Source organism: Ptychodera flava, chromosome 6, assembly GCF_041260155.1.
Source record: "Ptychodera flava strain L36383 chromosome 6, AS_Pfla_20210202, whole genome shotgun sequence".
Taxonomy (NCBI): Eukaryota; Metazoa; Hemichordata; class Enteropneusta; family Ptychoderidae; genus Ptychodera; species Ptychodera flava.
In genome coordinates, this window is record NC_091933.1 from 25,671,580 (window position 1) to 25,684,308 (window position 12,729).

Genomic DNA, 12,729 nt, shown 5'->3' on the forward strand with positions numbered 1-12,729 from the left:
GCTTTAAATATGCTTAATTCGCCATAAAAAGACAAATTTTGTTACTACTGTTGGTTACTACTGTTGCTGTCACATGTTTGAGTCAAAAACGACATCACTGGTAACAATTTATTTTAAACAGTTTCTTTCAATCAGCAAACGACATGTGACTTTTCTTCATGATCTTTCATTTAAACCTCAAAAGGGACATACACTCCGTCACCTGGCTGGCCAGACAAGGGAAATATCCGATTTGAGGACGTCTCGGTCAGATATGCAGCTGATCAAGAGCCCGTTTTAAAAGATGTCAATGTTAATTTCAGAGCCGGTGAAAAGGTAACCGTAATATGCCTAGAAAATATTCGTGATGTTTAAGTAGTTGTTTTACAGACTAAAGTGACGGATATATGCACATCGTTCACAATTCTCGTCGTTAGAATACATAAAATGACAAAACACTCCGGACCTGAGAAAAATGTCAAAGAATGCTACTTTGGGTATGACTCAGACATATTAAGGGAAAGACGTATCTATTTCCCTGGCAACCTTTCTCCCTCGCAACAAAGTCAAAATTAAGAGCAAGCAATGTCGAGTTATTAAGATTATTACATATGTACCACAGATCACCAATCTGTTGGCAGCGAAATAAAGTTGGTATTTTCACAGATAGAGATAATATAGTCCTTATATAGTTTTTGCATTTTCTAAAAATCTGTGACACTTTTCTAAGTATTTAAGCTTTTTGATTGAGTTGATTATCACGCTTCTAAATATTTTACTAATTGCTTGCTTTCAGCAAAATATTTTACGTGCTTTGCCAACTGCAAAGCATTTTGAAAACAGATCACGTGCCATTGAATAATGTTTACATAGAAAACCATGGTTAAGAAATTATTTCACACTAAATTATGCAAATTAGTGATTATCCCGTACTGCTTTCTATTGGTAAATATTGTCGCCGGCTAGGGGCTCCTGAACAACAATAAATATTGAAGGGGATTGTATATCTTTGGAGGAAAATAATTATTACGATTGGCAGAACTGCATTTATGAGATCAGAATTTTATTATCGAAGTGAAACTCATATCTCTGCACGGACGGAACAAAAAACTGTGACGATGGAAGCGGTACCGGCGCCGAGCTACGATAAGCTGTTGACATCTGCAGGATTTGCTGCGGTCTCGACCGAAGACGTAAAAGCTCTCGTCAGGTCGCAAAAAACCTAAAACGCCCGTTATGAAAACGCGTCCCGAAGTTGACTGGCTTCGGGCAATAACAACGGAAACTCGTAGACTCGAGAGTATTTCCACCAGTCGAGCTTGACCCACGACCGTGACGTAAATCTTACCAGCCGTCAGCGTCAGAAACGTAGCGACGAAGCTAATATGAGCTAGATTCGGTATCCAGTTACCATAAATCGGTCACCAACGAAGATCAACAACTGCAAATGAGTAATATTGAGTTGGGTTGATTACAAATTCAACCCGTGACCGAGCACATCAATAGTGCAATACACTCAGTGTGACAGTTTTCGGACGACCTCAGTTTTCGGACATTTAATGACATGCTGTTCATTGTACTCACTTCGCTCTGTATTGATAGTGTTTTACGAGTCATGTGACAGCATATTAAGTCAGGTGACGCTGTTGTCCCGTTTTGGATTTTTTTTTTCGGTAGAAGCTATTTTGGGCGCTACAAACTTGGCGAAGTTAGCCACACCGTACGATACAAGGTGTCGAACGCAACACACAGAGACAGCCCATGTCCGATATCTAAGCGCCATACACGTCGAAATATAGTTGCGTCGTCCATGGATTAAACGTAACTAATTTGTCACATATTTTTACTAACAGTTTTCTAAACACATCGAAATTGAAAATCGGGGGTTTGAAGTTTCAAAATATCAATATTTAGCCCCAATAATCACATTCCAAATACGACATCCGATTACTGCGATAGCAGTCCGATTACTACGCACTCAACATGGGGTTAACAATTGTGCAATTTTGATCCCCTAAATACCACTTCCGTCCTATTAACAGTTTGAGGATAAGCACAGTATAGTTTCGAAGGGTGTGGTAATAAGATTTTGTACTGCTCGTCATTTATGAAACGGCTTTGAGCGAAATTCACTACCCTGTCCGAAAACTGTCACACTGAAATGCAGCAATTAAAATTATGAAAACATTAGTTATTCATCACGTCACGTATATACTCTTTCTACTTATAAGACATCTCTTGAACGATAATCTTCAAACGAAAGCCTGTAATATATATGTATATTAATTTCTTAAAAATTAGAAGACGCAAACTTCGCATGCATGTTTCTTGTTAGAAAAAAGTCCAGTGTAATAAATACAGAGCATTTCGTAATGCTTTGGAGTTGAGAGGCATGGTTCTTGTTCATGTTACTACCAGAAGTCATATTCATATTATCCACGTGAAGCCTTGACTTTGTAGATTTTCCTCGACCTGCATTTAATAATAGATTTGATGAGTTTCTTTTACTTTTGTTCTAACTTGTAGATTGGAATCTGTGGCAGGACGGGTAGTGGAAAGTCATCACTAACCCTGGCGCTGTTCAGGATCATCGACACTTTCAAAGGTAACGAACAATATGGACCTTTTGTTTCTGATTTTGCGAAGGGAAATCCACGGAAAAAAGAACAACCAAAATGAAAAACGAAAGAATGCTGTCCTGATTTGTGTTCATTTCTTTTTATGATGCCATTGTTTTCAGGACGAATTGTAATCGATGGAATTGACATCAGCCGCGTGCCTTTGTTGACACTTCGTGAGAGACTGGTCATCATACCGCAAGACCCAGTGCTCTTCGCCGGAACGATCAGGTAAATTAAACATCAAACCACCTTTACACTAACTAGCGGTCCTGTGGTATAGCAATACAAAATGAATAGAAATTACTCTAAATGCACGAATTTGGCCCCAATTTTAGGATTGTTCCGTTTTTCAGAAACTTTACCCAGGTATTTGAAGCTAACTTTTGTCATCGCTTATTTCTTTCAAAGGTTCAACCTTGACCCCCAGTACAAGAAAACTGACGATGAAATATGGGAAGCTTTAGCAGTAGCTCAGTTGAAAGGAATTGTTTCCAAACTTGACAACCGACTAGGTGAGCTCGGCATTTCTAAAGGGCCATAGAAACAGTCGTAAAGGAAAGTCCACATAGAATGATTATCCCATCATATGAGATATAATGTTATATATGGTGGTAGAACACAGTTTTGCAGATAGACCAAACCATTGTGTTAATCACCCATTAGACCGGGAGGAAACTACCGAACAAACCGCTCTTCATCCGTTATTTCCTATCGTCAGGAAGGAAACAAAAAGAATTTTATTCTGTTGCAATTATGACAAAGTGGATAACTTGAAAGAAGGTTATCTTACCCGACAACGCCTGATTCTAGTTTGTTCTGTGAAGTTCTTGTTCGTTCTTCATTGTAAATAATAGTCAATGCTGTTTTATTCCATGATGCAGCTCACTATTGATAAGTTCTGAGGTGTCGTAGGGAGTGTGATTTCCATGATTGGCCGGTAATACGGTCTCAGTGTAATTAATCAACAGACCATATGTTTTGGCTCATTATCTATCTGGTTCTTACTCATTATTGCTGATTACTGTTCGTTGCTGGTCGCTATTGCTAGTAGCTTGATTTACAACCTCCTATAAATTGAGACAACATTTTATCGAGTTTATACAACCATAATAACATTGACGCCATATTTGTCTCATGCTGATTTCTCCTGAACTTCAAGACTCAGATGTCTCAGAAGAAGGCGATAATTTCAGCGTTGGTCAGAGACAGCTCTTCGGCCTTGCCAGAGCGTTTCTTAGGAATGCCAAGATTGTTGTCATGGACGAAGCCACTACATCGATTGATGTTAAGACGGTCAGTATCTCTTCGAAGGAAATCGTTGTTTAAAAATCACCCGAAAATATTGACAAAGATCCGATATATCTTCATTTGTTAAAATTTGTCGGTAGTATTCAACTGTTGCTGTGTCCTTCCGTCCATACACTCACCTTGAAATCATGCTGTTTCAATGGCGCTCGGGCATTTTCTGGAGAATTGATACTGTGGCAATTTCTTACACAGTGCAACCATTTATAAAGAAAAGAAGGTGACTCAACAACTTCTCTTCTTTATTTCCCATAAGATTCGTCATGACAAATCTTTATAGGTAACTCTGTGTGATATTTTGTAGTCGAGTTTAAATCTACTAATAATACGAGCTTCGAGAAAAAATCTGATGAATAACGGAACTTTTGAATTTTATTTTGTGCTGTTACGGCGTAACGTTGGAACTTTGATGATTTCAAGTTAACGTTTTGCCTTCTTGCGAACGTGGCAGTTGTCTTTAAGTTTGGTGTTTTTCAGGACGCAATATTGCAAAGTGTCATATCCACCGCCTTCACCGACATGACAGTGCTAACCATCGCTGTAAGTAATGAAATTCGAATTTCATGTTTTCTAATGGTGAAGGCATTTCAGTCATGTAAACTTCAATCATTTGATAATGTTCACTAACAAAAGGTCACCATTTGTTATGAAAGTGTCTTACAGCGGTTTCAATGAAAGAGGTCACAGCGATGTCTAGAGGTCGCGTAAAATGCATGACTTTACATAACAAATAAATCAAAACTCATCGATTGATAGATATATTACGCAAATGATATTTTCTTCTGGGAAAATCAATATTCAGAATCTGTACGTTGTCGACAAAAGACTTAGTGAAAAATCCAATGTATTTTTGCGATAAATACCCATGCGACCCTATGCTTTAAGAATCAAGCTGACCGAACAAGAGTCCTTTGCAAGCAAAGATGTGTATTCAGCATCTCTTGAACTGTCAGTTTCCCTTTTTAAAGATTTAAAAACACTGTCCAAATCGCACCATTTAAATTGTTAATGTATTTGCCGATTCATGCATTTTCAAAATAACCTTCTGAAAGTAATTCAGAAAAATATATCCGAAGATAATTTTTACAGGTATTGGACCGAACGACAAGCGTGCGAAGTCTCTTCTTAAATATATTTTTCTTTAATACATATTTTTTTTGAATGATTTAGATGTGCAGTTTTTAGAGTCAGCCAGTTTACTGTTTGTAAGAGTGAATGAAATCCTGTGTCTTGATTTCCAGCACCGCATATCAACTGTACTAGATTCAGACAGCGTGTTGGTGTTGAGTGAAGGTAAAGCCGTTGAATTTGATTCGCCGAAGAAGTTACAAAATCAAGACGGCAGTGAATTCGGTCTTTTGGTCAAGAAGCGTTGATGTCAACGATTCCCAATCACACGCACGGACTAGTACCACACACTTTTGGAGGTTATTCCGTTGACTTGTTCAATATTATCAGTTTAATGCAAATTGAGTATATTCTTGGATATTTTCAAGGGAGTCTCATTCTATTGTTACACCTTTGGTATCAATGGCTGCCGATCTTACGCTAAAGGCAGATTACTTTCACGGTTACGAGGAGCAGAAACAAGCAGCCATGCATTTATTCATAAATTATGTCAGTTTCCCTGACGAACAGAGGAACTGATGCTTTAAGACGGGGTTAATTAGAGTACGATTTTGATTTTAGGTATTATTCTGAAGCAAAATACGCCTGTCCATTCCTTTGTTTTATTGTGAATCCTTTCAAAATGTTTATATTTTCCCCCATAATCAGAATCTGAATATTCACATTTAACATGTTAATGTTTGCGACTTTAACCATGAGTATTATCAACAATTGTTCCTCCTTATTCTTCTTTCAATGGCGTATTGACATGGTACTTCGTGAATCAATTTTTCTGTTACTTAGTAACGTGGTTTACTGCTGGAAAAGTTGCAAAATGGATAGAAGTTAACAGTGAATGACAGCGGCATCTCCGTCGTGATGCTTCTACAGTGCAAATAGACTCAATTTTTTGTGGTAAACAAATTGAATCACCTCTCAGATTGCACCATTGCACACATCAATTTCTCAAAATATTATATGCGAGACGGGGGACACCAACCTCTCGTGCTCTCCCCTTGGGATATTCTTATACTTGACTGCAATATTGCACGCGTCAATGTCTAACAATCACACGTCAATGTCTAAAAATTTTCCTAGGATCTATGACAAAAGTGAATTGTTGTGAATTCATCCTTTATTAGGCGCTTTAAAAAATCTTTGTTTGTCGTCCGTGTGCTGGTACGCTTTCAGAGAAAATTAACAAACACAATGTTAACACTATTATTTTTCCAAAGGAAACCAAATAAAAGTTGAGTTTATGGTAACACACTTGTGGGTTTTTTGTGTGTGTGTGTTTTTCCCCTGGCTGGCTGGTAGGTTTTTTAAAAATCCGAAAACGACAAACAAAGACTTTTTCTTTAAAGGACTTTATCATAGAAACATATATTTTAATTGATCTCAATTCAATAACAATTTTGACATTTAACATACCATATCCAGGCTTTCATTAGAAGCTGGCAGCTGGGAAAATAACACAAGAAGCTAACAGATTGTCCATTCCTGCACATTCATTTGTCTCCAGTCTCTGGCAAACTGAGAAGTGTTTTTCACAAAATGTATTGTAATTGTTTGGTTGTTGAATACTGTGACTCAAACAAAATGTAATAAAAATATCAGCATTCAATGTCATTTTTAAACGGTTTATTGAGCGCAAAATAAATTGAAACACCTCTCAGATCGCATCATTACCAGTGTCTCAAAATTTTCGATACGAGAGGGGGACTCCCCTCTCGCTCTCTTCCCCTTGGGATGTTCTAAAAGGCTTAGTTAGTAAAAAAAAACAAATTAAAAACACCCTCAGATTGCGCAGTCATTGCACACATCAATATCTCAACATTTCCATGCAATATAGGGCAAAGCCCCCTTTGACACTTTCCCCCTCAGCCTCTCGCGTGTTCCCCCTGAACTTTCAAATTCTGCCCAGTCAGATATCCTAGTGTAAACCCTGTCATGATACCCATCAAAATTAAACAATATACTATATTATTAGATATTGTTATGGCATGAGCTTTTATATCTGTATTTTGTTGTGACTTTGAATTTCATTTCGATGGTTTCACCTTTTTCAACAGTCATGAGATAACTGATGATAATCCAGCAGGGTACATCAGAATATGAAAGGTCTTTACCATTGCTGTATTTTGTAAATTTCGCAAATACATGTATGGGTATTTAGCTTTTCTAAGTCGGTGTCTGTCAAAATTTCAGAGTTAGAGAGGGGTGACTCAAATTTATCATGGTTGGCAGGGGTTTACTCGAAATGCCGGAGTTTCCGATGAAATTCCTCCGACTCCCTCCCCATGCCATAAATAATATCGGTTCCCTTACTGGGATATTGCAGTGATGTTTTATTGATGGCGAGTTAAAAAATCATACTTTGAACGTTTCGTATTTGTTTCTTTACAATCATTCATAAACATGGCGGCGCCGATGATTTGAGCTGATACACTTTTTACCCCGCATAGTATATGTATTGAACCGGACATCGGTAGTCAGCCGCTGGCGCGACTACTCTACGACTACCCAGCTTCGCCCTTCTGCCTTCTGCGCATTACATTACGGCATTCGATCTCGAGCCTTCGATCGACTATCCAACCAACGCTGCAAGCACCTGTGGTTGGCACGGTCAGTGCAGACGACCAATCTAGCGGAGGTCTGAGGAATTCTAGCGGGAATTAAAATAAGCAGTATGACCCAAAGCTATGGTTGAACAGTTCACCAACTCAATATATAATGTGACAATGATAAAACGGTCAGTTGACAATATTTGATTAACCAACCAGACAGCTGTCCCCTAGGTTATGTTGACAGGACCTCGTCCCCAGCTAATTGGCATGTGAACAGTGTGTGTAGGAGGGTAAGCCTAATTCAAGCTAGACGGGCTGCGTGCTTGGAAAAACAGATGCATTTTCACACAATTTTCTTTATCGATTCATTAACACTGATAAATCAAGATTAGGGCTTCAACGACACCTTCTGTATGCATGAATTGATGACCTACGATATGTGTTTTTACGAATTCTACAGAAGGGACTTGGCAGAAATTCCAGGGAGGGAGGGCCAGTGTTTCTGTATAAGAGTACATTTATCTGTCAGAGTATAATATACCCAGTGAGATAATATCTGGATTTAGCACATTCCATGCTCTTTTCTGTATAATTCCAAGAATAGAACATAGCTGCATAGCAGCAATGACCGGATTTGAGATATCTAAGTGCAGATGGGCAACTTGAATTGAATTGAATTGGACATCGACATAGCTTATGAGTTAAAAAGACAAAATGCGATAAGGTACTTCATCCAACAAAATCCTATATCTCATCAAATATGAATGCTGTAGCATTTATAGTTACTGATTTATACTCACTTTTGTGAATCGAGGTCAAGCGTAATGCTGGTCACTTGATATTTTTTCCAGCATTTTTTCCTTCCATAACAATAATTGTCCACCTAAATTCAGACCTGAATCTCTATTGGGTAGCCTAGGATTAGATATGCTCATAATTAATGAGTTGCAGGATAAAATTGGGGTCAAAGGTCAGCAGCAATCCCAAAATTTAGGTGCGCATTTTGGTCCATACAATCCATTTGTTAAATAGATAAATTAAATTGCTAAATACCTGCCCTAGCGGACTCATATATAGAATAAGATACAGCCAAAGTTTAGCTGCAGAGCTGTAGGGTTGGTAAAAAGTCATCGAAAAATCTGAAATGTAATAATTGCAAAATTATCATCTCAAAATTAAAATTGCTTAAGACCTCGATGTTTACAATGTAGCAGCCTGGCCATAAGGTTTTCAAACTTAAAGTATGGAATTTTGATTGATCAATTTTTATGCAAATGAGATCAATTTTAAAGTTAAAATCGAATATAGCCACAAGACAAAGGGTCTTAATATTATTGATGTGAACTGTGGCAGATAGGAGGAGGGTCACTGTTTTTTCTTGCAGACGCTTTGAAATGACACTAGTTTACGTCATTTTCAAAAGCCCGGCCCTCCCTGCCTGTAGTTTATATCCAGTCCCTTAGTGAAGTAACCTATGCCCCTGTATGTAGGACGCGCATTTCGCAGGTCACCACTTCATGCATATAGAAGGCGCCGTTGAAGCCTGTATGGTGATTTATCAGTGTAGATGTATTGATTAAGTAACTGGGAACTGTAGAACATGAATCGCGAATCGTGGCACGTGGCACGCGGCACAGGCCTGTGGTGTTTAAATTAGGTTTACCCCACGCAGGACGTACCTTTAATCTTTTCCCCTGCTTCGCGCTGGCAGATACATCAACAGTGCTATCCTGGCTAGTATGGGCATCATTTTAGCCTCCCCATTTATGTCCCTCCTTCACTTAATGGGAGGTACTTTTGTCTCGTCTGTGGCACAACAATCTCTTCACTTTGGGAATAGGACAAGTCCTGCCCGGCCTCCTATATGTTTCCCAAGGGACGGGCATACTTCACTTTCTGTCCCTCGGTCAAATTCGCAAGCCAGACCACAAGTCTGCACACATCCCGATAGATATCTTCTGTATTTTGTTTTTTTACAGTTTTTTAATCTTAAAATGTATGAATAAATTTCTGAAAGTTAAACTGCTTCGAGCACTCTGCGTATTTGTAAATAATTATTTCTATCACTAGTCCGTAAAATACATTGAACGATAATTGCATTTTGTGACATAATTGATCAACTATTAGCACTAGTGAGGAATACGCAGTCAGAATTGTAACATCCTTAGCTCGGCTATTGAACCAATCTGTTTGAGATTGGGGATTTAGCCGAGCGGTTTTGTCTGTTCGCCTCTGAGCTAAGTGATTGGTTGCCGTGCGTTGTGGGTTCGAGCCCGGTTGAAACCATCGTATTCATAGAGTTGCACGTGGTACTGCACATTACAAAAAGGTCACCTTTCATTCGGGTCGGGTCACCAATTTGAAAGTGGCATATGGATTACTAGACACGTCGACGAAGTTAATACATATCACCCCCATTCCTTTCGTGAAGTGAACGAGTCAACGCTGAACGATCGCACTACAGCTCCGCTTCTGCACTGGCTTGAGATGGCATCGTCCGAACAGACATGCTTTGTTGAAATGTGCGACAATTCAACTCACTGTCACCAAAGTCAACGCAATCTCGATATTGTATATTGTGGCATACACCTGTGCTTCCTCCTTCTCCTGTCCTCGGTGCTGATCATACTCGGATGTTTTACAGCGTTACGAAACTATTCATCGAAAATGCTTATACCATATCCAGGACACAAAAGAAAATGGATATTGTCCACTCTCTTGATTTTAGTGTTACTCTGTGGCGTTGGTGAAGGTGTTTTAACAGATGTGACCAGGAACTCTGTAACACAACCTCATCTCTATGTACCTCAGTCATGTGCAATGCTCTGTGGACTAACAAGTTTAGTGTACTATAACTATCTTGAATATTGGAAGCGACCTCACTGGACCTGGTTGTTGGTTCTGTATTGGCTGTCAGCTGTCGCTATTGACGTTGCAAGACTGCTCAATCAAACAGGTGAAATTGGGTTTGATATTACCATGATGAGACAAGTGGTTACCCTTACATGCATCGTAATCTATGGATGTATGCTCTGTCTGGAACTTAATTTAATACGAACAAAGGTAAGCCTTTAAAATCTGTCCAAGCAGCAAAATGTGACTTAGTTTATTTGCGAACGTATTTCTCTATTCACTCGTCATCATGATACATCGTTGTCTTAAAAGAAGCCAAAGTACACCTTTCAGCTATCAGCTTGAATTAGGTTATATTCTTGATAGCCTTTCAGTTATTAGTTGTTGTGTATGGTATCTGTATACTACTGATATTTTAGTCGAGCTGAATTCGATAATGATCTGCTACAGTACAGTCACACTTTTCTTCAGTCTGCATTTCCCATCCATTGGCACTACTGTAACTGTCAAAGTTGCAACGATAAGTCAAACTTAGCGCTCGTGTGCAAAGTTGTCATTGACCAACGATTTCGTTGTCAGGTTTTATTCTTGACATGGTGTTTCTGCCACCATTGGGTCGCCAAATATACAATTATCTTTCGGCATTTAAATTTACTCTCAAAAATACTGGTACAATGTTTACGTGTAATAAAATGGATTTACATTTTACAAAGTGTATTGACAGTCCAAACCTATATTCAATGTGGAAAAAGTTGGAAAATTTGCCCATAAGATGATTGGGATGCATACACTTCATTTATCTGAGCGTTATCTCCAACCTGTTGAAGTACTTTTCGGTTGTCGCAGTACACAATGAGAGTTTAAAGACCGAAAATAACTGTGATTGGATAGATTTTAGGTTGGTGTTACAACGAAAAGGCTTATCCTACCGACCTCAATAACAAGAGGATGTTCTACCGCTTCAACTACGGTAATCTGTTATCGAAGACGATGTTTTCGTCTCTTAATTGGTTGTTCGTTCTCGGGTACAAGCGACCGTTGGAGATGGATGATCTCGGATGCTTGCCTGCAGATTTTGAATGCAGATACGTATACAGAGTTTTCCAGCAAGCATATGACGAAGAGAAGGTAAATTATTCGCTCTATGATGTTCTGACAAAAGAGAAACAAAACTGCCCTAAGATTTGCATATACAAGTGTCATAATAATTTTCACAAGTCACAATGAAGTTAGTGTGCACTTCGAAAGAAAAAGACAAACTTTTGTCCAAATTTTCCTCAAGGAATCTTTCAACTATTCACTTTCAAAATCAAGAATAAAAATCTGTGGTCACCGTGCAAATTTTGGAACTAAAGAAATAAATTACTGTAGATTTACCGTTATTTGAAATTAAAATGGCTGCCATCCCCTTGTTAACTCTATGGAAAAAAAATTCGACCAAAAAAACCTAAGATTGTGATTTTTTTTCTTATTCAAAGGGCTTCAAAATGAGCCCTCAAAAGTAGTAGATATCAGAACAGAATTGTAAATTTTTTAGAGTTTAAAAATCTGTCCCTGAGGAGCATTCTACTCGATACTAGAGTTGATAATTTAAGCATTTGTGACTAGCTTTGTGATAATTGTAGAAAATTGTGTTTGATTCAAAGTCTGCTTCATAGTATTCCGTCAGTTTGTGGTAGTGAAGATCATAAATCGGCGAAATACAATTTTGCCACCATGTCGGACCCGGTTTTGTTTTTGGTTTTCTTCATGGTTTTGCTTTATGTTCCTACATTCAAAAAGTTTCAGTGTAAAATAAACATTCGTATGAGGAATTTTGTTGTAAATTCACTTTTCTGCGAAGTCGAGCACAGTATTCATGATCTGTTTACGCACTTTCATATATAATACGATTGAAATTTTAAACGGTAGCCCGCGTAAGGAAAACATATGACTTAATTTGAATGAACGCTTGGTATTTGTCAACACTTTCTCGCCTAGAAATGATAAGCATAAAATGCGTCACAGCCAGAGAAATAGTACACCATCACTTAGTGAAGATGCTAAAGTTTGTCAAATTAGATATTTACATCAACGTCCCAGTGTAACATAATGATGGAGATAAGATAATGTAGGTTAATCCGATCGGTCATTTAATTGCACACAAATTACGGTCTTCAAAATCAATATTTGTTGATACCAATTTTTTGCAGAAAACATCGTGTTTGTTCTACCTTGTGTTTCAGGCAAGAGCTCTTCAGAAAAACATACCACCGTCTTTGTGGAAGACCTACATAAGAGCATACGGTTGGCCGATG

At 38.3% G+C, this 12,729-nt stretch overlaps 1 protein-coding gene across 1 annotated transcript in view; it reads left to right on the forward strand.

The window, feature by feature from the left end:
* The window catches only part of LOC139135320 (ATP-binding cassette sub-family C member 9-like), a 29,393-nt gene extending 23,112 nt beyond the window's left edge, over positions 1–6,281 (forward strand). The window contains exons 23-29 of the mRNA XM_070702664.1: positions 185–315; positions 2,506–2,584; positions 2,720–2,828; positions 3,009–3,112; positions 3,760–3,893; positions 4,383–4,445; positions 5,147–6,281. Of these exons, the coding sequence (XP_070558765.1) occupies positions 185–315; positions 2,506–2,584; positions 2,720–2,828; positions 3,009–3,112; positions 3,760–3,893; positions 4,383–4,445; positions 5,147–5,281 (755 nt within the window). The 3' untranslated portion in view covers positions 5,282–6,281. The remainder of the gene's footprint in view (positions 1–184; positions 316–2,505; positions 2,585–2,719; positions 2,829–3,008; positions 3,113–3,759; positions 3,894–4,382; positions 4,446–5,146) is intronic.
* Positions 6,282–12,729: the final 6,448 nt, after the last annotated feature.